The sequence below is a fragment of the Rhinatrema bivittatum genome, chromosome 13 (genome assembly GCF_901001135.1).
Source record: "Rhinatrema bivittatum chromosome 13, aRhiBiv1.1, whole genome shotgun sequence".
In the NCBI taxonomy this organism is placed as follows: domain Eukaryota; kingdom Metazoa; phylum Chordata; class Amphibia; order Gymnophiona; family Rhinatrematidae; genus Rhinatrema; species Rhinatrema bivittatum.
In genome coordinates, this window is record NC_042627.1 from 58,060,299 (window position 1) to 58,086,986 (window position 26,688).

Consider the following 26,688-nt stretch of genomic DNA (forward strand, 5'->3'; position numbering starts at 1 on the left):
TGAGCTCATTAATGGAAGCACTAAAAGTAGATTGCCTCGCCCCCATAGCTGCCTTCACCCTGCCAGAAATTGTGCCCTAACTAAAATCTGCCCAACACCGACCCTGAGTCCTCATAACTCCTGAGTAATATCCACCCCAACTTCCTGCTTTACAACACTCAGTTCAGGACCTGAACAGGACAGAAAGAACTTTAACTTCATTGCTTTGAAACAGTAATGACAGGGACTCACTCATCAGCTTTAAATTGATCATTTGAGCTAAACCGTATGTTATGCAGATTCTGATTTTTATGCACAATTAGGGGAACAAATGAAGATGGGAGAGAGAAAAAAGCTTGCATAAGAAAGAATTCTAACCTGAACTGCACTGCAACTAAAATGTGATTTTATAGTTGTTAGGGGTTGTAGTGTCTTATCATTTTGACAAACCAGTTCATAGTGAAAGAGTAAAGCCAAATGGCACCCTGGCGCCTCATAAGTCATCATCTTTGGAAGAGATAACCACTGTAGCCAATCAACTACTTTAAAATGCCATCTGAACGCATTTTCTCTTGGCTTTTCTGACATGCTGTCTTAAATTCTCCTACTTATCTGGTCTCCAGCTCTTCCCCCCAAGAAAAGCAAGCTCACCTGTCATTTATTAATAAACTTTACCATCTGCATATACTGAATATGATCGATGACTGTAGACATCAAAATTTGAACCTGGAGAACAAAGAACAGAACTGGCAACAGAAGAAGGAATCACATTGGCCATGGTCTTCACTCCTAAATTTCTGTCAAAAATATCCCGAATAATGTATCACCAGAAGCACAGGATGAGGACCAATCTAAACTTTGCTGCACACCCTGAGGACCATCAGGGTCCAGTTACCCCTATGCATGCCCTTTACCTGCATCCTCTTGGACTGTAGTGAATTAAAATCTCTCTCTCTCACTCACTCTAAGACAAAGTAGTGTGGTTATCATACGAGTCCACTCAAATGTGAGGAAAGAAAGGTGAACAAACAAAAAAACAACAGCTGATATCTTTTTATTGAATTCACTTAATATATTTCCTTTTGGGAGCTTGCTCCTGAAAACTGGTCAAGAAATGTATCAAGTTAGGCCAATAAAAAGGTATCACCTTATATTTTCTTGTTTACTGACCTTTCTTTCTCTCCGTCTAAAAAAAAAAATCTGAGGTCACTTTGTTCATTGTTCCTTCACGAGCGAGTAGGCTGATGTAAGGGAAAAAGAATGTGGTTGAAAGCTTGCTGTCTGAGCACAGAAAGCCCTGCCACAAAACAAAAAAACAGAAAGCAATTCTGTGTGTCTCAACAAAGCGGCAGCTAATCATATGAACAAAGCTAGTCTTGTACAGCCAATATCTAACCCGATTCCAGTCTCTCTAATCACTTAGCCAAGAGAGTTAAATTTCTACTGGAAACAATGTAGGCTGACAAGTCTCAAACTGGCAAATTAAGGTGACAATCTAAAGCCTTCAGCTTAATTGTTTTATGAACAGTATAAAGTCGCTACTGAGAGTTTGTTTCTAAATTAGGAGTTCTGTAGCCAGTTTGAAACCAACTTAGAACAGGGCCGACTAATTATCTTGCATATTTATCACTGAACATAATGAGGCCAATTAGTTCATGCAAAGACTACCCAGTCAATGTTACAAGTATTATTCATGCATTTATATATGCATTTATTTACATTGTTGGTTATCCTTGTACAAAATAGGGCAGAAACAAGTTTCATGATACAGACATTAAACATTTAGAAATGCAAATGAAAATATTAACAATACTGAGCAACAGAAATATTATTTTTACTTTATTTGCTACTTTTCTGAACTTTTTTGTTTGTTGATTATTTTTACCAACTGAAGGACCTCAAATTGCTATTCTATGGAAACTTAATATTTGGGATAGTTCTGAATCTGATCAAGCCACAACATTTGACATAATTCAGCACATTCAGAAGAAGCCTAGTATTTCAAATGAAAATGTACAGCCAAATATGAAGTGAGGGGAAAGGTTTTGCCACACTTGGTTTTCTTCACATGCCAGTCAACTGGTTCTTCGTCTTGACTATTTGGAGAAAGTTCATGTGTGGTGTATTGCAGCTCACCTCCTCAGTTGTTCTGAAATGTCCAACTTGTAGTGCTTAGCAAGTCCACTGGTCTCAGCTGTGGAATGAACTGTGTGGAAGTTTAATATGAAATATTTTGTGCAATTATTACAAGGATTTTTTACTCGCTCTCATATCACAGAGTTCAGAGCAAGGTACTAGGTTATTATGTTTACATCCATATAATAGGGAAGACATCATAGACAGTATCATAGCACAGGGATGGAACAAGGGTGCTGGGCTGAAAGGGTAGAGGAAATAGTGCAATATATCAAATATATATGTGTGTGTGTGTGTGTGTGTGTATATATATATATATATGGTCAAAAACAGGGAAGATGGCAATCCACTTTAAACCCTGGGAAGGGACTAATAGCAAATACTAGTTTATACAAAAGGGCCCGAATTCCCTTATTATTATAATTAAACCACCATAAAAAAAGATTTTTATAATATACCAAAAAACTTTAATGAAACATCAATTTGGGTTTGGTTTTTTTTAATTCGATTGAGCCCTTATCTAAAACCACTTTCACTGTCCATACTAAAAACCTTTTCATTTCCACATAGGTACGCACATTATCGTCACCAATAGGACATAGTATCAATAATATTGAAACATAATATCTCCCTCACAATGGCAATGAAACATAGTGTCCATATCACAATGTTTGATTTACCAGTTTTGAGTCATTCTGAGACTGCTCTTCTGTAACCACACAATGGCGCCTTGTTTTAGAGCAATTATGTGTGATTTAAACCTGCAGAAGATCAGGCTGAAAAATAGCATTGCTGAACAAGACCTTTGATTTGCGCCACTGAGAAGCAGTGTCGGCTGAGAAATAACACTGTCAAGCATCATTTCCTGTATTTGTGCCATCGGGAGCTGAAAAATAGCATCGTTAAATATCATTTGCTGCATTTGTTCGCTGGGGAGTAGTGATGTTTCTACGACTCTCTTTTGATTTAACGCCGATGTGAGCTGATAAACTATTGTGCTGAATATTAACACTATTGTCCTTACTTGTGCCGCTGAGAAGCAGCGGATTCATTATGATCTCCTGATTTAGAAGATCCACGTCGTCCCCCTGAGGAAGCCCAAATGCGGATGAAACAAAGGCCTTTGGAGGGGTTTTTTTCTACTATGGATATTTGTTGCAGCCTTGAAAGAAGGACTTATTCGGACATTCATTATGAAAAAATAATTTTTTGTTTGGCAAATTTATATAATGGTTTGTAAAATTAGTGCGCCGTTCAGATTAGATTTAGGATTGTAACATGGACACTATGTTTCATTGCCATTGTGATGGAGATATTATGTTTCAATATTATTAATACTGTGTCCTATTGATGATGAATATGTGTGTATGTATGTAGAAATGAAAAGGTTTTTAGTATGCATAGTGAAAGTGTTTTTAGATCGTTAAGGGCTCAATCGACTAAAAAAAACCAAATTGATGTTTGATTAAAGTTTTGGGGTATATTATAAAAGTCTTTTTTTGATGGTGGTTTAATTATAATAAGTAGCAAAGTACCCTAAAGAAAGATGCTTTTCAGGCCAGCTGCACAATTACAACCCTCTTCCTCAATATGTTCACTTTGGCCTCACTGGGCCAAGTTACTCCAAACCCCCCCCCCCCCCCCCCCAATTCCAATGAACCTTTTGTTTTGGGGAGATTCACAAATCACTCCCACTCCCTCCTTTGTTAAATAAAGCTTTCCTGCCATATCCCCTCCCCACCTGCACTCAATAGCATGTACCCACTCCCCCCCCCCCCATCCCCTCATGGATCCTGAAAAACCCTGCCAGGAGTGTAAACTACCCACAGCTTGCTCCCCCCCCCCCCCCCCCCATCCCCTCATGGATCCTGAAAAACCCTGCCAGGAGTGTAAACTACCCACAGCTTGCTCCCCCCCCCCCCCCCAATCCCCTCATGGATCCTGAAAAACCCTGCCAGGAGTGTAAACTACCCACAGCTTACGCTTCCAGCACTTACCTTAGATTAGTGCTGGAAGCACCTGGAGCAGGTAGGAGGTTATTTCGCTCCCAACAAGATTTCTCGGGATCATGGGGGAAATACATGCTATTGTGAGTGGGGGGGGGGGGGGAGGCTGCAGAGAAGCTTTACTTAACAAATGCCAAAACATGAAAGGAAGGGGTGGGGTAATCAGTGACACATACAACCCCGCCAAAAAAAACCAAAAACTTACTTTCATGTGGGTTTGGGGGCGGGGTTGGAGTAGCTCAGCCCAATGAAGCCAAAGTGAACATATTGGGGAGGATGGTTGTAAGATGCCACATGAGAGAGGTTTGGTAGAGGAGGAGGAGTTACCCACAACTACTTGTTGTGTCCTTCCTGTTACAAATTATTAGGCCTCTTATACCAGTGTCTGCCAGTCTTTCTATCAGGATATTGTGGTCAATTGTGTCAAAGGCTGTTCAGAAATCAAGTAGGATTAAGAGAGACCTTTTGGTGCTATGGCCTTTCTTGAAACATAAATGGAAGTTCTCCAGCGAATGCCTTTCCTCTAGCAGCATCTGGAGTTGATGGAAGACCGCCTTTTCAATAACGTTGGATAGAAGAAGAGTGCTTAAGATGAACCAGTAGTTGTCCCTGATCTTGGGGTCCAGGGAGAGTTTCTGAAGGTGTCACATGGCGGTTTTCTTTAACATGGCTGATATAATACTGTCAGATTGGAAGCTGTTTACCAGTTGGGCAATCCAGCTGGAAAGGCCAAGTTTGTCTTTTGATTAGTTTGATGAAGGGTTGAGGTCAGAGAAGATCTTGATGATATGGTCACTGGAGACTTCTTGAAAGTGAAAGAGTCTAGGCTGGTCTTTAAGGATTTCTCAGGGGTGAGAGGGGATGGAGTTGGTAGGTTCCAATGATGATTTACTTGGTGTCCTGGAGTTTAGACTGCCAAAATATGGGTGGAACTTCAGGATTTTGTTGGCAAAGTGTCAGGCAAAATTTTTGCACTCATTGTCAGAGGGTGATAGATTGTCATGCCTGTCATCTGATTGGAGGAGTTCTTTGTGGATCCAAACAGTTTTTCAAAGTTTATGCTATAATCCCTGATGGACAGGGAATTTTCTGGTACCTGATACCATGTTTGGAGTAGATGAAGGCCTAAGTAAATCAAAGTATATAGGGGTATTTTCAAAGCCATTTATGTGCATAAAACATGTTTATTTATTAATTAACATTTTTTCTATACCACTGTAAGGAGTTCTCTGTGAAGACAAACCAGTTGGTAGTGGTGAAGAAGTATAAAGATCATAGCAGCATAATAACATTGAACTGATCAGTCTTGTGGAAATAGCCAAGGCTGTAAGAATGCTAAAGTATTATTAAGTTTCGCTTCTGCCTTCTGGGCTCAATTTACAAGAAATCATATGACTTACAAGAATTCAGTATTATTAGCATATAAGAGTATTAACCAATTAGAAAACGGTTATGCTTACAAAGAAACTAACCCATTGATGTGCAGGTTTGGGGGAGGTGATGTATATAACCTCTTGCAGCTGAGGAAGGTTCAAGCTCTGCAATTGCTTTACTCTATTGTGGTAATTTCTATTTCTATTTTTATATTCTGCTTTTTGGCACTTCAAATCCACATTGCTCCTAAGATATCCTACTAATAAAGATTTTTCTCGTTGCTGGCTTCAGCATTCAGTGATTATTCTTGCAGTGGACAATATTTTCCTGGTTTTCCATGTGAGGAAGCTGCGGTGGGGGGGGGGGGGGGGGAGGGGCATCCATATGGTATTGTCTGATTGGATAAGTAAGGGATTTTCCTTTTCCTTAACACAGGGTACCCTCTCTTACTTATGTTTAAGGAAACACATGCAATTTGGGCATTTTGCAGCATATCAACAGTTGAGAAACAAATTTGGCTTTTAGATTTTAGGCATTTTTTTTAGGTTTACCGTGTTACCCAGAGCTGTGGGTTCCATTGTGGGGTTCAGTTTACCTCTGGGGTATTCAGCAAACTCCCCTGGTAGAAGGGGGGCGAGTACATGATGGGATAAGCCTCTGGGTTTGATCCTCTAGAAAGGAGCTCTTAGAGACAGTTTATGATGATCTCAGGGTTAAAGTGCATGTAAAGGGAAGCCCAGCAAGAATGTATGCTTGAGACTGATTATGATTTTATGTGTTTTGCCGGAGTGCATAATAACTTTAAATTTTAGATGATGCTGTTTTAATTTGAAACTTCCTCCGACAAGCGCTTTAGAACCACACTGGGAGGGACCCTGCCAAGGTTTGCTCACCACCAACAGCGGTAAAAGTACAGGGCAAGAAATCCTGGATCCACGCATCACACTTTAAAACCTGCAACTCTGAAGCAGGCTGAGAAGCAGCCAAATTCAGACCAGGAAATGAAGGGGACAACTGCAGACCAGGCAGAGAAATAAGCAAATAATTGTGGTGAGGAGTGACACCGATAGGAGGCCCCTGGGTTTGTGTTCATGCATAAAAATCCCCCTCCTCAGTCTTGAACAGTACTTTACAGCCTCACTATGGCATTCCTGCGCATTGTTCTCCTTCTTTGTGGGCTGGTATTTATTTATTTATTTAGGGTTTTTATATACCGACATTCTCGATATACATATCAAATCAAGTCGGTTTCCATATAACAAAACTGTCGCCGGTAAGGCATTACATTAAACAATAGACAAAGTATTGAACAGAGAACGTGCAGCGTAACATTAAACAATCAACAAATTATTGAACAAAAGAACGTAGATCAATAAATATTAAATATTAAACGTAAAAAAGATATATAAAATAAATAACTATGGGAAGAGCATGAGCTAGAAAGCTGATGCTTCAAGAGATGGTTTTTCATAGCAGGTGGGTGGACTGTCCAGATAAGGTCCTGAAGGTCCTAAGGGTATAAAGTCGGTAGTGGACTTTATATTGTGCTATTTTGCTCTTTGACCTGTGTCGAATTGTTTCTGCGATTCCGAATAGGTACTGAAAGCCTGTTCACTTCCTACAAACACATTAATGTTAACCACACATTGGGCCATTTCTTTGAACCTTACTAATTGCTAGACATGGCATACAGCGTGGACAAAGGGCAGGTAGCCATTTCCTGCCCTTTCCCCTAGGGGACTTCAGAACTACAAATGATTCTCAATGTCAAAATCTCCTATTGGAACTCCCTGTGTCAAGTGCTGACATATGTGTGCGACGGGTCAAGGGAAATTATTTGAACCACTGATTGTAAAGCTAATACTTTGTATTGCAGGCACATGCCCAAGGCTTGGAACTGCCCTGACTGTGCAAGCCCATGGACTTTTTTTTATATTTTCCATTCAAATCAAAGTTATTATATCTATGTTCCAAATATTTTTACTCCTTCAACAAACTGCAGCCGATCCAAGGTATTAGCACCAAAATACCACCTCCTCTATCAAAAATCACCCAAAGCAATGCACCTCATAAAAATATGAATACCATAACAATAAAATTCAATTTCATAATCCATTTTTCCCCCACTTAAAAACCCACAAAAATATAAACAAAAATACCCCCCCCCCAAATGTCAGCACTACAACAGCAACTAAAACACCTAGCTCATATCCCTTTCCAGTTCGAAAATATACTTCCCAAGTTTTCATATTCTTTCAAAAAGGCTAAATAGTTCACCTCTTGCCTCATTTTCACCAGTAACTTATTCCACAAAATAAATACAGAAAAGACTCTTCCCTTAATCTGACTTTTCCGTATAACCTTGAATGATGGAATCTGCCACAGGGCCTCTTGAATTGATCTTAGACTTCATTGTGGAATATACCAATTCAGCTTTTCGCACAAATATAATGGACCATTTACCCTCATAATTATAAACACCAAGGCTATGATCTTGAATTGCATCCAATCAATGATGGATAGCCAGTGCAAAGAACAGAGCATTATTATCCAGCATAGCTCTCTGCTACAACGGCAGGGGGGAAAGACTGATACTTCACTTTCAATGCATATCCAGCATAGCTCTCTGCTTCAACGGCAGGGGGGAAAGACTGATACTTCACTTTCAATGCATATCCAGCATAGCTCTCTGCTTCAACGGCAGGGGGGGGGGGGAAAGAGGAAAAGAGGATTTATATTCAGGCAACAACCAACAAGGACTGAATTACAAATGGACCGATATAGTAAAGTCTGCAGGAGAGCGGGCAAACGCCCGCTCTCCTGGCGCGCACACAGTCCACTCTCCAGTGCGTGCGATTCACTATGCAAATTAGGCCCGGTGGTAAAAACAGGCAAAAGGAGGCACTAGGGACACTAGCGCATCCCTAGCACCTCCTTTTGGACCGGAGCGGCGGCTGTCAGCAGGTTTGACAGCCGACGCTCAATTTTGCCAGCGTCGGTTCTCGAGCCCACTGACAGCCACGGGTTTGGAAACCAGACGCCGGCAAAATTGAGCGTCCGGTTTTCGACCCGCGAGCAGATTTCAAATTTTTTTTTTTTTTTTACTTTTGGTAACTTTCGGGACCTCCGACTTAATATCGCCATGATATTAAGTCAGAGGGTGCACAGAAAAGCAGTTTTTACTGCTTTTCTGTGCATTTTCATGGTGCCCGAAGAAATTAGCGCCTACCTTTGGGTAGGCGCTAATTTCTGAAAGCAAAATGTGCAGCTTGGCTGCACATTTTGTTTTCTGAATCGTGTGGGAATACCTAATAGGGCCATCAACATGCATTTGCATGTTGCGCATTTTTGGCCCCTTACTGAATAAGGGGTAACGCTAGCGCGTCAAAAACACACGTCCAATAGAGGGTTAGCAGTGCGCACTGTACTGTATTGGACCGATAGTCTGGGTAAACAAATAATTATGGGTGTAGCTTACTTGTTACGGCGGATACTACCCCGAATCAATTAAGCCTGATACTTCACTTGGAATACATATCCAGCGCAACTCACTGCTTCAACGGCAGGGGGAATAAAGAAAAGAGGAATTATATTCAGACAACAACCAACAATGACTGAATGGCACAGGCTGGGTAAACAAATAAGCATGGGAGTAGCTTGCTTATTGCAGCAGTTACTATTTTTTTTTATTTTTTATTTAAGGTTTTTTTTATACCGGCATTCAAGAACTCGTTCTCATCATGTCGGTTTACAGAAAACAGGGGTGCAAGAATATAACCAAAAACATAAATAAACATGGAGAAGAGAAGCAGTTACAATTAACAAGGGTTAATGAACTGGGATTGTAAGAAATAGAAGAGATAGAGGAGGATAATTATATACAAGTGTACCAATTAAGCTAGATACTTCACTTAGATGCAGCTCCAGCACTGCTCTCTACATCAATGGCGGGGGTGGAAGGTAACTAGAACCAAAAAGTTACTAATAAGGGCCAAGAGTAACAGATAAGTATGAGAGAAAAAAAAAAGTGTGAAAGCTTGCTGGACAGACTGGATGGGCCGTTTGGTCTTCTTCTGCCGTCATTTCTATGTTTCTATATATTGTCTGCACTGGAGTCAACCTTGAACCCCCAAATACCACCCAAGCTGCCACTATCTGCAGCCTGCGTGTGCGCTTTTGTGGAAGACCTGTGCATAGGCTACTGCAGTAGTCCATTTGCATGAAAATGGCTTGTTATAAAATTGCCTGGGATTTGTTTGCATAAAAGTATAAACATAACCAAATGTTGCACATACTTTTATGCACACAAAAGATAAGTATTCCAGGGGTGGGGGGAAGTTGGGATTAACCTGCACATCCCACACTTCTTGAGCAGCTGGCCAAATACTGGGGGAGATTGCAATACACCTACATACTTTGCCCAGCTGTCTTGGTACCCAACTTCTGAAGCACCACCATTCTGTGCTTCTCCAGCAGCCAGCCAGGTACTATGAAGGTTGCACAATCTCTGCATGCTTTTCCCAGCTGCCTCAGTGGTCAGCTTTGGAAGTCACCACAACCTATGTCAGGCCTGGGCTGCTGCCAGCCTGTGCTCCTTGAACAGGCAGCCAGGAGAGGTTGTAGTACATCCAGAGGACATGCCAACTCACTTGGGCTTCCACTAGTTGGTTAGGATGTATGCGCCAAAGCATTACTTCAAGTGGGTAGATTTTTCCCTCTCATTATTTTCTATGGCTCCATCACATTTACTCTTACTACTGCTAAACGTTTCCAGTCTTAATCCCTGCTGCAAACCACTACTACCATCAGGTCTACTATCCTTAGTCTCTACATTCTTCACCTCATTAGTCATTCTGTCTTCTGCCCTGTCCACTGCTCTTGAGCTTCAAAGTTTTCTTCCTCTCATCCAGCCATCTCCACTCTCCCTGAGGGCATCTCAACCTCGTCAGTGTCATCACTCCTCCAATTCTCTTCTTCCTCTCAACTGGGGATATCAGTACCAATCCTGGCCCTACAAGGCAATTTTTACAGTATCTGTGCAAATCAAACCCTCTAATCTTATCCCTAGTTCCCCTTTTCACTCCCGTTCCCATGTTCCATGTGGAATGTCCTATTTAGTTTAAAGTAAAATTGCCTTATTTGAAAAGGACTTTTTCTCCTTCTCTGCCTATGGAAAAAATAATTATTGGATAAGTGTGCAAGGACCTGATTCCTCCAGGTTTGTTTGGTTTTTTCCCAGAGAAACAGAATGGGAGAGAAGCCTTAGTGAATCAGGCCCAAAATACATAGCAAGTAGGATACTGAGGAAAGAGGGCACATGAACAATGGTGTGCTCTCTGTCCTTTCATTAAAAACGAACCAGGAAAGTTAAAACTGACAATCAGGTTACAGAATTATCATGATTCTGAATAAAGGCATGTCTAAGAAAAAGGAACTGTAACTTTAAAACAGTGACAGTTCAATGTGACTGTTGTTATATTTGGTCAACACCTGAATAAACATTACTATGCAAAAAAAACAAAACAGTGACAGTTGAAAACATTAAAATTCACAGAAATGCTCCAGAGGATTAGAATCTTATCTGGTTTGCTCTTTGTGGTGATTTCAGACAGACTCGCAGGCAGATGAATAAAAAGACTTTTCATGGTCCAATGCAGACATAAATAGTGCATTATACCATCTAGACACTACCGGGGGAAAAAGTGGTGGCATCATCTCCCCAGCCCTTGCTGGAGGGCATGAGGACATGTGGATTGCTTAAGTGCAGATTAAAGAGCCACCAAAGAATCAGCATAAACTCACAAAATCTGCAATTCAGAAAAACTGAGTAGCTTTTGAGTAATTGGGAACTCATGTATTCAGCCTAACGGGGAAAAAAAAAGCTGAAAGCTGTATTTAGAATATATTTTTCTATTCAGCAAGGGCTCAATTCGGTCACTTAAGAGGTCAGAAAGAAAGCCATTGCATATAGCCTATTTGAGAGGGTCTGCTGAATATTTAAATTACTCTGAAATAAAAAAAACTGATTAGTCAATATTAATAGGATCCTATTTACAAAAGTGTGTTAATGCCTTCAACACATATTGTCAGTGTTACCATGCTTGCATTAACATGAAATACTTTTTTGCATTAACATTTAAATAAGCTGATTAGAATGTTAAATTATGCGAATCAGATCATTTACATTTAGTGCAGTTTGCAATAATACAAAAATCCTCATTAGTGCTGCCAATTAATCAACACTAACCACACCTTTTCAAAGCCATTTGTGCACATAAAACCCAGTTTAGATTTTAAAAAATATGCATATAAATGTACACTCGCAAGTTATGCACTCAGACCACAAGGAGTAAGTTTATGCAGTTGAATGCATGTGCTTACTTGGCCAATTACCCAAATATTTTCAAAGCTAACGTATGTATGTAAGTTTGCTTTGAAAATATTCAGTAAAGTCAGGGGAAGGGGAGAGCATTAGTAGACCATCTTTGATGCTTCTACCTCTTGGGCACACTGAATACATTTTGCTTGCCATGCTGAACAGATAAATACTTGCCCTGAATAGCTTTCGATAATTCTCAAATAAACCCATTTATAATAGTTGCTTTGTGGGGAAAAGCTGATATTCAGCCGCTATTTGCCAATCTGAGACTTGAAATGGTGAATGTTAATCAACCCCTAGAATATTTTCTGGAATGACTTGTGAGAATCTACTGTAGGAATAGAAAAGAATGTTTCCTTGTCACAAAAAGCAAGCAATCTGATCAAAGTATTCAGAAATTTAAAGAATGGGTGACTCCTAGTTCAGGTGCAAGATCAAGAAGGTAGATAGACATCAATGATTTTACCAAAAATATATCTTAAGTAGTTTGTTCATGCCACTCTACATATGTCCCCAGAAAGCACTGTATGGCCCAATTCACCTAACTAAAGGCAAGGTCATAGTTAACACGTTGGTCGGCAAATGTTAAGAATTTTGAACATTAACATCTAATTTAAAGGTTAGACAGTGTTCCTATTACTAAACTATACTTTCCAGGTGACACTGTATATGTCTAGTAGCGCTTTATAAATGATAACTAGTAGCAGCCACCTGACTCTGGATCACACCAAATGCCTGTAATTGCCTTCCTGAGCATGTGCACCTGGCTCCCTCCCTCTCTTACCAGACTGAAATTCAGCCTGGAAACTCACCTCTTAAGAGGCTGCTTTTAATACCTGAATCCCAACTTCTTCCTGTTTGTCAATCTGGGCTCTAGTCTGGGGAGTGCATTTCTGTTTCTAGACAGAAGTGGGGCTGATAGATATTCCATCCCTACTAAATATTATACATATTCGATGTTGCTCAGTTAAAAGTTACCCTTCCTCAGTTTAATCCCATTTGACTTAAATCTTCTCTGTCATAGTCTGGCTGTTTTCATTCAAAGCCTCCCATTTGTTTTTGGTTGTGTGTCCTGCTTGTCTGTCCTGAGACTGTAAACTCCACAGAGTAGGAACTGTCCAATATGCATCTCTGTACAGTGCTGAGTACATCTGGTATGGACTATGCAAATCATAGTGATAGTAAGGAGAAGGCATGGTGAGTCCATCATGGTTTTTCAGCCCTTTGAGTTGTGGAATTTCTCATCAATATATTCTTTGTCTATTTTGTAACTTTGTCAATTTTACCAGGATTCACTGAGTTTCCTTCCACTCTCTCTGAGATTACCTTGTTCATGGCAACAATATCCCATGACTGCAGCGACTGAGAGACACTTACCGCCCCAGGTTCAGGGAAGAATCCTATGCAAGATTTGTGGCCTCAGATAACCATCAGTCACAAACGCACTAAAGGACCTATGTTCTACTGTTGAGGCATGCTCCAAACACAAAATAAAGAGAAAATTCAGAAGCATAAGTTCTTTGTCTGAGGAAGTGTTCATGTCCTATTTGCAATCCTTTTCTGAGTTAAAAAATGAAAGATGCAGAAATCAGTCCAGCAGTGGGGTGGGGACTATCCAGGGTTTCGCCCTGGTTGCCACATGTATAATTATCTTCCTAGTTAGGAGAGGTTCTATGCGTGCACCAGGTGCAATGAATTTCTAGTGCTCAGGGAACGAGTACAATGTCTAAAAGCTAAAGAGGCTAACCTGGAGGAGAGGAAGCAGAAAGATAATAGAGACATAAAAGAGAGGTCTCCACTCTGGCATCCCCTGTGCTGCTTTAGAGAAGCAAGGTCACCAGGAATTGCAGCCTGAGTTATACAAAGGAAACCTTCAGGGACAAAGTAGAGTACTCCCACCTCCATTCTGGGAGTCTGTGCTGCTTTGGATGACCAAGGTCACCAGGAAGGACAACATCACCTTTCCTGTAGCTGGAACCTTCCCCTCCAGGTGATATGTTATCCTCTATCATCAAAGATATATCTTCAAGGCTGTGTGTCCAGGAGAGTGGGGTAGGATTTCCATTGTTATTGATGATTCAATCATTAAGAATATAGATAGCTGTATGTCTGGTGGTCCTAAGGATGGTTTGGTAACTTGCTGCTGAGTGCAAAGATAGTGAACTTGCGCATTGACGAGATAGCATTTTAGAGAGTGCTGGGAAGGAATCAGCCATTGTAGCCCATGTGGGTACCAATGACATAGGAAGATGCAGGAGGGAAGTGCTACAACCCAAGAAAGAGATCTAGGTGTCATAGTGGATAACACATTGAAGTCGTCGGTTCAGTGTGCTGCGGCAGTCAAAAAAGCAAACAGAATGTTGGGAATTATTAGAAAAGGAATGATGAATAAAACGGAAAATGTCATAATGCCTCTGTATCGCTCCATGGTGAGACCGCACCTTGAATACTGTGTACAATTCTGGTCGCCGCATCTCAAAAAAGATATAATTGCGATGGAGAAGGTACAGAGAAGGGCTACCAAAATGATAAGGGGAATGGAACAACTCCCCTATGAGGAAAGACTAAAGAGATTAGGACTTTTCAGCTTGGAGAAGAGACGACTGAGGGGGGATATGATAGAGGTGTTTAAAATCATGAGAGGTCTAGAACGGGTAGATGTGAATCGGTTATTTACTCTTTCAGATAGTAGAAGGACTAGGGGACACTCCATGAAGTTAGCATGGGGCACATTTAAAACTAATCGGAGAAAGTTCTTTTTTACTCAACGCACAATTAAACTCTGGAATTTGTTGCCAGAGAATGTGGTTCGTGCAGGTAGTATAGCTGTGTTTAAAAAAGGATTGGATAAGTTCTTGGAGGAGAAGTCCATTACCTGCTATTAGGTTCACTTAGAGAATAGCCACTGCCATTAGCAATGGTTACATGGAATAGACTTAGTTTTTGGGTACTTGCCAGGTTCTTATGGCCTGGATTGGCCACTGTTGGAAACAGGATGCTGGGCTTGATGGACCCTTGGTCTGACCCAGTATGGCATTTTCTTATGTTCTTATGTTCTTATGTTCTGGCAGCTAAATGTAGGCTTATAGGTGGAAAACTAAAATCCAGAACCTCTAGGGCAGCATTCTTGGAAATGCTTCCAGTTCCACTCGCAAAACCCCAGAGGCAGGCTGAGCTCCAGAGTCTCAAGGCGTGGATGAGACGATGGTGCAGATGTATTAGGAACTGAAGAACATTTTAGGAAGGAGCTGCCTGTTCTGACTGAAAGGGGTAAGAAAAGCAATAAGCCTCAATTGTCCCAGTTTCTATGTGACTAGATAGAATTGCCTGGTTCCTCTGATATAACCAATAATCACAAAACACTACCAACCGGGTGTATTATCAAAATTCCCTATGCACATGCAATACCCGGTAGTCACAAAATCAGAAATAAACCGATATAACTAAAGAAATATAATTCCAAAAAAATGTCTAATTCAAAAACATTGTTAAAGGAAGGGTTGCTAGTTTCATATAAATTTTTAACGCTGTCACCAACCAAGGTCAACAGAGTTAAATGATGTTTTTATAATCATAAACTAATCAACATCCTTCCATCCTAAATTTTTATTTAATTTTTTTTTAAGTCTCTTGGTTGACGACAGCATTAAAAATTATATGAAACTAGCAACCCTTCCTTTAACAATTTTTTTTAATAATAATTTTTTAATTATTTTTTTGAATTATATTCCTCTGATATAATTCCATCTTAATAGACCAGCAACCTCTCTCTCTATTTAGATTTATGGCTATCTTAACTGTTCTTAATTTTCCTATACTGTATTTAACCTTGGGTTACAGTATAGAATCCCCCATATTTGAGGATTAAAGTTGGAATTGATTGATTGTATTTTCCTTTTTTCCCTATATTTTTCTGTTTTCACTATCACTCAAGATTTTTTTTTGTCTTGACACTTTGTTTGAAAATATATAAATAAAGAATTAAAAAAAAAAAGAAAAAGCATTAAGGATAGTAGCAAAGGCACAAGTGGACAAAAATATAGTTAAATAGGAAAAGCAAGGTGGTGACTTTGGGCAGGTATGTCAGTGAAAAGAGGAAGAGTGGAGGTGGGGTTTAAAGACTAAGAGGAGACATAGATGAGATATGTGAGGAGAGGAACAAGGAAAAAGCAGAAATGTTAAACAAATACTTCTAATTGATATTCACTGAAGGAGGGATTGGAGGACCATCAATTACTGGAAAGCGTATGTATGGTAGCAGGGCAGAAGCCATGCCATTTATAGAGGAGCGCATGAATACGGAACTAGAAAAATTGAAATTGAACAAAGAATGCTCACAATCCACAGCAGGCAGCCAGGATATATCCTTGGCAGTGTGGACAGGAATAATTGTGCACACTGGAATGGTTAGTTGGTATTTTTCTGCCACCATGTGCCATGTTACTATTTGCTGGGTACCATCCAGCGAGGTGAGAAAAGAGAAAACAAGAGGCAGATAAAGGAAGCACGATCCAATGACATCATGTTAGGATTCGCAGCTCGCAGGATGGCCCTGCGAGCCACCATACTCACTCTGATGCTGGCAGCAGGCCCTGACCTCAACACAGCATGGATGCCACTGAGTATAGCCCGACACGCCACCATGCTGTTGCTGTCCTTGGTCCTCCTCTTTTAAAGGGCCCATGGCGGTAAAATCCCTGTGGTGCCCTCTGATGTTGTTAGCAGTCTCCAGCTATATAAGGGCTCCTCGGACTGCCTACTACTGCCTCATCAACAGGTCTCCTGCATCAGCAGTGTGTGTTGGTCCTGTGTCTTGATTCTTGTCTGCATTCCTGAGTTCCGTCTACGTCCAGCCTTCCTCATCCATCCTTCCTTGACCTGCCATCCTCGTATGGTGCTGCCTTATCTTGTCTGTCTCATCTATGTCTTCAGTATGTCATCTTGGCCTGATTTCTGGATTCTGACTTCTTGCTTGCACCTGACCATGATTGCCTGCCACCTGAACCTGACCTCTCACCTTGACCTGACTGATTGCCTGTTGCCTGGTCTTGACCTCTTGCCTGGACCTGACCACATTTGTCTTCAACCTGCCACAACCTTGGCCTGTCCCATACTCCGCAGGTCTGCTGCCTGTCCTGACCCTGGCATGCCCTTGGACTCTTGCTTACCTGACTATCCTAGGGACCCACCTAGGCCCTGCCAGCCACGAGAAATGAACGGCTCAACCTGTGGGGGAGGCGACTAGTATAGATGAAGCTCCAGCCTGTCCCGCCATAAGCGCATTCACCAGCTGTCGGTGGAGCCTCGTAGGTTCATCCACAAGGCTGTGTCAACTACATCACAGCAACAAGGTGTCATACCACGCCACACATCAAAGCCACAGGGGAGCTGTGTTGGAACCAACTAGCTACAACTCCTCAGAAACCAACTGGGTTGAAGCTGTCAAGTTGGTAATGGCTGGATACCATCTAGCAAGGTGCTCAAGCAACTAGTTTTAGGGCAACAGCCTCAATAGTTTAGATTATTATAAAACCTGGTGATAAAACATTGGTAAGAAGAGGCACCTGGTGTTGTGTACTCATCTACCCAAAAAACCATTGAGGAAGTTAAAAAATAAATTGGATAAGGAGTAATCTTATAAACAATCAAGTTTCTATAGCTGGCAGCTGGGATATATCCTTGGCTGTGTAAAGTGGAATAACTGAGGAGATTGGATGGGCCAATTGGTATCTGCTGTCATCTACTAAGTTACATACAGCATATGTGTAATCATTGTACAGGACTACCCATTCACTCTGCTGACATCCTATAGCTCAGCACATAATTATTCCATTAATATTGTGTAGCACTGCATATTCACTATAATTCCCTAGTATTACATTCATATCTCTTATATTCCATAAAGCTAGATATCCCTCCATTGTAATACACTGTAGAGCAGATTTTCAAAGGGGTACGCAAACAAAAGGGGTACACAAACAAAAGTACGCCGGATTTTAATAGATACCGCGTAGCCGTGTGTATCTTTTAAAATCCGGGGTCGGCGCGCGCAAGGCTGCGCAAAATTGGCAGCCTGCACATGCCGAGCCGTGCAGCCTGCCTCCGTTCCCTTACATGCGTACCCCCCAAAAACCTGCCCCAAGCTCCCCCTGCGCGTGCTGAGCCTATGTTGAATAGGCTCGGCAGCGCGTTAGCCCCGGGACGCGCGTAAGTCCCGGGGCTTTCCTGGGGGGGCATGTCGGGAGGCGTGTCATGGCCGCGCATCATCCGGGAGCGGGGCCATGGGCATGATTCCGGCCCAGGGGCATTTTGGGGACGTGGCCGAGGCCTCCGAAACTGCTCCCGGGCCGGGGAATCACGCACCGGCGGCCGGCCCGGAGTGCACAAGTTACGCCTGCCTCGGGCAGGCGTAACTTTGCTAACAAAGGTAGGGGGGGTTTTAGATAAGGCTGGGGGGGTGGGTTAGGTAGGGGAAGGGAGGGGAAGGTGTGGGGGGGGGTGGAGGGAACAGAGGCAGGCTGCACAGCTCGGTGCGCGCAGGCTGCCGATTTTGCGCAGCCTTGCGCGCACCGACCCCGGATTTTAAAAGATACGCGCGGCTACGCGGTATCTATTAAAATCCAGTGTACTTTTGTTTGCGCCGGTCGTGCGAACAAAAGTACGCGCGGGTGCAGTTTTTGAAAATCTACCCCTGAATGTTCATTCTTTTGATAATCAGCAGCATTACTTATTTCTCTTACCTTGTGACTTGGGTCCGTGTGCCAAAGTCAAGGGATCTCATAGACTCCAGCACCTCAATACAGCCCATATACTAAAGTAAAGAAAAGAAAAAAAAGGAATGGCTATATTACTATTAATTGTTTAGAAACTGGTGCGGTATTCCTTGCTGGATTTCTTAAATTGCTTCTCTCTTTACCACTCTGCAAAATAAAAGATGATCATGTTAACAAGTTAGAAAGTTGTCTCAGCCTCTCTTTTTACATGTGTGTGTGTGTGTGTACAGATGGATTTAAAAATGATGCCATTTTAATGCATTTTCTATGCTATCTCAGCATTTAGAAAGCAGAGCTTAGTTCTAATCAGAAGACAGATGGGTAGAGATTCTAGTTTGTCATTAATCTTATTTGCCACCCAAAACTTCCTTTGCTAATGTAACAAATTGTATTGTGTCACTAGAAATGTATCAAACCCAAGCCTGATGTAGTACAGGTTACTCAGTGCAGAATGCCAGCAGCTGTACTGGTCATGCAGAAGACGGCAGACTTTGCAGGTTGGGATACCTTGGAAAGAACCTGCCAAAAAAGCGTGTTACAGTGCATGAGCTCTTCAGGTCCTTTCTTCAGATGTCTGGGTATTTTTTTTTTTACCAAACGTCAAATAGGGGATTTAAAAAAAAAACACCTTGATAATGAAGAACCTTGTGATGGTCTAATCCCAGGCAAGATAAATAAAGATTCTAGCAAAAGCTTTACCATTATTAAGAGAAATGAATACCAGCTGGTACAAAGAGAAGTATTTTGCCTTTTAAGATACTGTCAGAAAAATAGAAGGATCTCATGTCCAAGGTAATAAATATATTTGATTAACTCATGTCTTTATTAAAATTGTTTAATGAGCTATTTATACAAGATTCTACTGGTATCAGGTTTATTTTTCTAAAGTTACTTATTATAAAAAAAACCCCCAACTTTGATAATGATAATGTAAAGCTCTTACCCCCTCATTTATCAAAATGCGTTAAGGTGTTTTCGCATGTGTTAAGGGCTTAAAGCATGCGAAAATGCCTTTAACGCATGCGGTAGCACCATATCATATGGTGCGATGCAAATCTGAAAAAGAGGAGGAGTTAGGGGTGGGAATGAGCTGGGTTTACCATATTGCAAAGCCCTATCGCACTGCTTTAACGCCGATTTTAGCTACAACGTTTTCAGTAGCATTAAGCTGTGCGATAGCTTGCGTTATGGCTGTATCACCCGTTGCGATGTTTTTAGTGGATGCCGGTTTTGGTAGTTTGAAGCTCCCAAAGACCTAACCTAGCTATCAGGAACCTCACACTATAGAGAGAGAGAGAGAGAGAGAGAGAGAGAGAGAGTAACTCGAGGTGAGGTTTAGGTATTAGTGTAGGGGTTAGGGACCACTTTGACATTTAAAGTGAGAGATACAAAGTCTCTTCCCCTTTCAGTCTCTCTGTCTCCAGAGTGAGACTACAAGCTGGTGTTGGTGCCTCCTTACAAAAGCTGGCTGAAAGTTGCTTGGTACCGCTTTCACAGCAGGAATAGGAAGGCAGATAGAAAAAAAGCAGAGACACACCAGGGGGAGATGAGAGAAAAGAGCAGAGACACACAAGGGAGAAACCTACAGAGGAGGAGGGGAGAAAAATGAACAAAAACACAGAGAGGAGAGAGAAAAGAATGGAAATACACATGGAGGTAAAGGAAAGAAGAGCACAGAGAGACACAGGGAACCGGAGAGAAAAGGGCAGAGACAGGAGAAAAGAGGGAAAGCAGAGGCACACAAGGAAAAGATATACAGAGAGGAGTAAAGAGCAGAGACAAAGGGAACGGAGAAAGAAGAATGTAGAGACAAAAGTAAGGGGACAGAACTGAGCAGGAACACACAGGGGATGTACATAAAGTGAGGGGATACAGGGAAAATGAGAGAGACGTACAGGGAGGAGAAGGTTTAGGGTTGTGCAACTGGAGTGGCTGCATTGGGGCACCACAGTTATAGGGAAATGCCAGAGAAATTCCCCCCCCCCCACCCTCTGCTTCTCAGATTGCTGAGGAGGAGGAGGAGGAGGAGGAGGATGGGACCCCCCCCCCCCCCACCACACACACACACACACACACAAACACACTCCTGCTGGCTGCAAAGGTTGCCACATTATCCAAGGCCAGTACTGAAGGAAGGAAGGGGAGATACGAGCAGAGAGAGATACAAGAGAGTGGGGAGAGATACAGGGAAATGAGGGGAAAGAAAAGAGCAGAGACGCACGGGAGAGAGGAGAGACTAGACACAGGAAAGGAGTGTAACGAGAAGAGACAAAGAGTGAGGGTAAAAAGTCACAAAAGTAAAATGACAAAATGCAAAAAAATGCCTTTTCTTTACAATTGCTAGAAGAGAAATGCATACAATCAGGTACCTGGTTACTTCCTGCAAAAGGCAGAAGAGGGCAGGCACCAGGGTTGGTATGGCCTGCACTACCCATGGGGCCTGAGAAGAGGAGGTGGCCAGGAGGAGGAAGAACTAGGGGCCTGCTGAGGATCAATGATAAATCAAAATGTGGGGGGTAGGGAGGGGGCAGCTGTGGATTAAAGCCTAGGGGGTGGAGGAGCAGAGTTCCACCTGTTAACCTTTTACAAGCTTTTGGCACTGCATGAGCTTGTACCTACTTCTGTTAACCTACAGACATGTATAAGTGCATATCTTTTCTAGTTTGATCCTAGATCACTGTCTAACTCAAAGTGATGTTAAGAAATAATAATATTAATACTGAAAAGGTTGCATAATATGATGTGGAACCTTGAAGAAAGGGTGCATATGGTTCTTATTCCAGATCCCAGCTTTAAGTGAAAGGGCCTTTTGTGAATCGGTGATAAGATCAACCCCTCTTCTCTTCATGGCAATTTATTGCAAAAACCTGGTATTGATTTTTTTCAGCTTTGCTTAGAGTAGCTTCCCACGCAAGGACCCAGAATGAAGAATGGACTTAGTCATCATCACATGATCTCCAAGTATGACTCATCCACTCCTCTGAAGGTTTCATTTTATCAGAGATAAGGGATTGGAGCCAACTGAAAGCATTCTGATCCAGCAGAACTGAGGTTTTCAACAATTGTGCATTACAAAGGGAATTTTACAAATGATTTTTGCAGGATGTGCTGAAAGGTAGTTTTTAATGAGAAAAAAGGTCACATTCCACAATATCTAGACATTTGATTCAACAATCTTGCATTATTCACATCTTTGTGGGGTGAATATCATTGTACTAATTTTGGTGGCCATTTGTAATAAGCCACCTAATGGCAAAGTATGGGAGTACTTTTTAGGAATGTGCATGTAAAAAATTGTATTTTGCTATTTGTTTGTGTCATTTAGACTGCTTGTCCTTCATGTCATATATTTTGTGTTTGGTTTTTTTTTTTTTAATTGCTTTTGGACTGAGTATGCCTCTCTTCTGATTGCCCTCACCCACTGTTGGATCCAGGCCCCCCCCCCCCCCCAAACCTTCACCCAATTTTAGTAAAACATAGCTCTGGACTTTAGGCCAGTACTTTCCCCCCACCTCGAACGCCCCCAAACCTTCCAAAAATCCCCTTGCCAATCCGGGAGGAGGACTCTTCTTAGCTGCTACTGGCTCGGCATCAAATATTGCTCTGACTATCTGCATGGGGTATTTTTAGCACGCTCAGCGTAGCATTGCTCTGACCATGTAGTGCTACACTGACTTTCTTTAGTTTAGCCAGCAGAGTTAGCACAGCGTTCTCAGAGCAACAGTAGCGGGCACTGGAGAGTCCTCCAGTTGGCCCAGGATGGGGAGTATGAGGGGTTCTGGAGGGGGAACTAGGGCCACAGGCCTGGAGCCACTTTTTTAATATACAGTTTGAGGGGAGGGGGACCGGTCAGAGGCCCAGTGCCACAGATTGGGTGGGAGGTCTGGAAACAATTTTTTTTTAAAAGAGAGCATCCAAAATGACACAAAAAACATAAAATCTCATTATGGCATTTGCCATTTCCAACATGATACATGTTGATCATTTTAACGTCATTGCAAATGAAAGCACATCCCTAATACTTTTATACCCATATACCTTAAGAGGATTTTCAGAGTGAAACCTTCTGGATAGTTTTCCTTTGAAAATTCATGAAAATTTACACGGATACAAAAGCATCTGTGTGCTATGCCCCTGCAGTTTCTGCGGATGAGATTAGGTGGGGCAAACTATCATGTGTATTGAAATATTCAATAGATGTGCCTCTTCCCCTGACCAAGTTACATCCCCCAGAAACAAAATAGATTGTGACAGCTTTATTTTGATTTAGGGTCCTATATACTAAGCTTTATTCTCATAGATACAAAATGGGAGAAAACCTTTAGCACTAGGCCCCTTAGATGTTACCGTTCTGTGCAGGGCACTTTGCAGAGGGTTCTAGATGATCATTTTTAAAGGAATGTGAAGAGTTAGCTGGCTAGATCCTTTTCAAAATTGCTCCCTTCCCTAGATAATACTGAAATCTGAACAAACCTATGATTATCACGTAAGCCTGCAGCCCAAGGATAAGAACATAAGAAAATGCCATACTGGGTCAGACCAAGGGTCCATCAAGCCCAGCATCCTGTTTCCAACAGTGGCCAATCCAGGCCATAAGAACCTGGCAAGTACCCAAACACTAAGTCTATTCCATGTTACCATTGCTAATGGCAGTGGCTATTTTCTAAGTGAACTTAATAGCAGGTAATGGACTTCTCCTCCAAGAACGTATCCAATCCTTTTTTAAACACAGCTATACTAACTGCACTAAACACATCCTCTGGCAACAAATTCCAGAGTTTAATTGTGCGTTGAGTAAAAAAGAACTTTCTCCGATTAGTTTTAAATGTGTTGTTACCCAGGTAGAGAGTTCATCAAGCTAGGTGGAGAGAACATTGCCCAAATCTCACGTTTGAGTGAGTTTCCTCACTCCGAAGGCCTTCAAATCTTCACAAAAGACCACTGTTCTGTTCGTACGTCTCACATTGAATGTCAAAGTGGCCCCTAACCCCCTACACTAATACCTAAACCTCACCTCGAGTTACTAGGTGGGCCTCCCATAGGGATATAAATACCTATCTAGGGAGAAAACATTATGGCCAGGCTCTGTCGCTCGCTCACTCTCTTGCTCTCCCCCAGGGGTTGCATCCAGGAAATACAACATTGTATTTTGATAAATCCAGGCCAGAGTTTGGACCATGTGACCCCCATTACTTAGGAAACTAGCTGCCTATTGAAAATAGGATTATGTTCACGATCCTTTACATTCTGTTTAAGGCATTACATCATAGGGACATGCATTAATTTGAACTGTGATGGGAAATTTGAACAAAATTTCCTGTTTTTTTTTTCAATTCATGCTTAAAACAAAAAAATGAACACAATTTTGTTTTTATTCGTTTAATTTATTTTTAAAATTTTCACCACTGCCACCAACAAATAAAATTAACTCTCCCAGGTGGCCCCATTCCAGTTCCCCACCCCCAGACTCTCTTAGTATATTTTTCTTTCACCGAGAAAGAATCTCCAGTCGCTCCTGCCATACTGATGGTATGCTTAGAAATGTCACCCCCTGCCCGAGACTGGTGTCATTGCTAATTTTTTTCCATACAAAATAGTGCCACCCAAACCAGTGCCATTTTGTACAGAAGAAATGAATAATGGTGCCAGCCTGGTTCTTCCAGCACCATTTCTAAGCATACCACTGGCAAGGCAGGAGAAAACCGGGGATCGCTCCTGCCCTGTGAAAAAAGAAAAATATGATAAGGGGTCGAGAAAGAAGGAGAATCAAAGGAGAGGCACTGGTAGGATTTTTATTTCTTCTCTGATGGAGCCTGGGCATTTTATTTTCGGTTTTTATTCTTTCTTTTTTTGCTGATTGTTTTTCTTTCATTTTTTTTCATTTATTGTTTGCTTCAGTATTTTTCCTTAAAATAAATGGAAAAAAAAAAAAAGATAAAAAAAACAAAATGAAAAAGGTTTGTGCCCCCCCCCCCTGTTATATCATAGATTACCCAAATATTTAGCAAAATGCTTTAGAAATTATAACCCCTCAAGAGCTTTATGCTCCACTTGCAAGCACTGCTTTATGTACCTGGTCCAGCAGAGGTGAAGTTAGTGGGATTCAATGCTTGTTAATATTTGTCTAGAGCTAAACTATCTGTCTTCTGTAATATAGCCAAGACCTAGTTTGGCTTCTGTTTTTGTTTTATATTTCCCTATTATTTGATAGTTTATTTATCAAGAGTAGAAAAGAGTAAGAAATATGTCAACTCTATCTTAAAAGAAGGCTTCTTTAAACTTAACGTTTTAAAAAAACTCAAACCCCTACTTCACTCACATGATTTCCATACAGTAATTCAAACCACTCTCTCATCTAAATTGGATTACTGCAATTCACTATTCCTAGGACTCCCCTACTCCACCATAAAACCCCCTCCAAATGCTCCAAAACTCCATGGCAAGAATCATAACAAACACGTGAAAAACAGACCACATTACCCCCCTCCTCAAAGACCTTCGCTGGCTCCCCATCCCATCCCGTATCCTATATAAAGCGCTCACCATCATCCACAAAGCCATCTACTCTCACCATTCCAACTGGCTCAACCTTCCCTTCATGGCTGCGCACCCTAATCGACCCACGAGATCTATCAACAAAGGATCCCTTCACGTGCCCCCCCTCAAAACAGCACATCTCACTTCCTCAAGAGAACGCGCCTTCACAATCGCTGGCCCTGCACGTTGGAACTCCTTGCCCTCTATTCTCCGTCTCGAACCATGTTACTTTAAATTCAGAAAGAAACTCAAAACATGGTTGTTCAAACAGGCCTTCCCTGATTAACAGCCACCCCCCCCCCCACACACTATATACACTCCAGTCTAAAAGCCCCTCCTTAATGCCCTCTCCAGATATTCTCTTTGTTTTTATACCTCAATTACATATGTATATAATGCCAATTTACCTTACCAGTGTGTATCTCTACCTTAATTACATATGTATATAATGCCAGTTATACCTTACCTACCTGTGTATATAGCTCCAGTCAATCATACTTCACTTACATATGTATATAACTTCATTCAATTACTTTTATCCCTATTCATTTGGTAATTGAGAATTGTCCTATATCGATATATTTATTCTGATTTACCTTGTTAAGAAGTTCTCTACAGTTACTCTTTCCTTCCTTACTGCCTCAAGTGTGCCCCCTACCTTTCTGATTTCTACCCTGTTATATGTATTTTCAACCATTTTGTTACAATGTAAACCGGTGTGATGTACCCACTAATGCCGGTATAGAAAAAGTTTTAAATAAATAAATAATAAATAAATAAAATGTATAGGATGGGTCTGAAAGGGATTGAAATTCCCTTTTCTTCCTTTTATTTCATGTAATGCTTTATGTATATTATAATTTTTGTATATATTTAAATACATTGTAACTCATCATGGGCTTTAACAATAGGGCATGTAATCAAATTGAACAAAATATTATGTTATAGTCCATAATGATGAGGCATGGTTTGCCTACTAACAGGCCGATGCAATAATCTTGGTGCTAATAAAGGGGCAGATTTTCAAAGGGGTACGCGCGTAAGATACGTGCGTACCCCCCGAAAACCTGCCCCAAGTTCCCCCTGCGCGCGCCAAGCCTATGTTGAATAGGCTCGGCGGCGCGTGCAGGCCCCGGGAAGCGCGTACGTCACGGGGCTTTCCTGGGGGCGTTTCGGGGGCGTGTCACGGCGGCGCGTCATTTGGGGGCGGGGTCGCAGGCATGGTTCCGGCCCGGGGGCAGAGCCAAGGCCTCCGAAACAGCTCCTGGGCTGGGGAATTGTGCACCAGCCAGCTGGCCGGCAGGCGTAACTTTCAAAACAAAGGTGGGGGGGTTTAGATAGGGCTGGGGGGGTGGATTAGGTAGGGGAAGGGATGGGAAAGTGGGGGGGGGGGGGGGGGAAGGAAAGTTCCCTCAGAGGCCGCTCCGATTTCGGAGCGGCCTCGAAGGGAACGGAGGCAGGCTGCGCGGCTCGGTGCACATAGGCTGCCGATTTTGGGCAGCCT

General features: G+C 41.9%; 1 protein-coding gene across 1 annotated transcript in view; it reads right to left on the minus strand.

The window, feature by feature from the left end:
• Positions 1-26,688, minus strand: part of LOC115075242 (SHC-transforming protein 4-like) — an 82,439-nt gene that overhangs the window by 34,554 nt on the left and 21,197 nt on the right. The window contains exon 2 of the mRNA XM_029575534.1: positions 18,615-18,685. Coding sequence (XP_029431394.1) covers positions 18,615-18,685 — 71 coding nt within the window. The remainder of the gene's footprint in view (positions 1-18,614; positions 18,686-26,688) is intronic.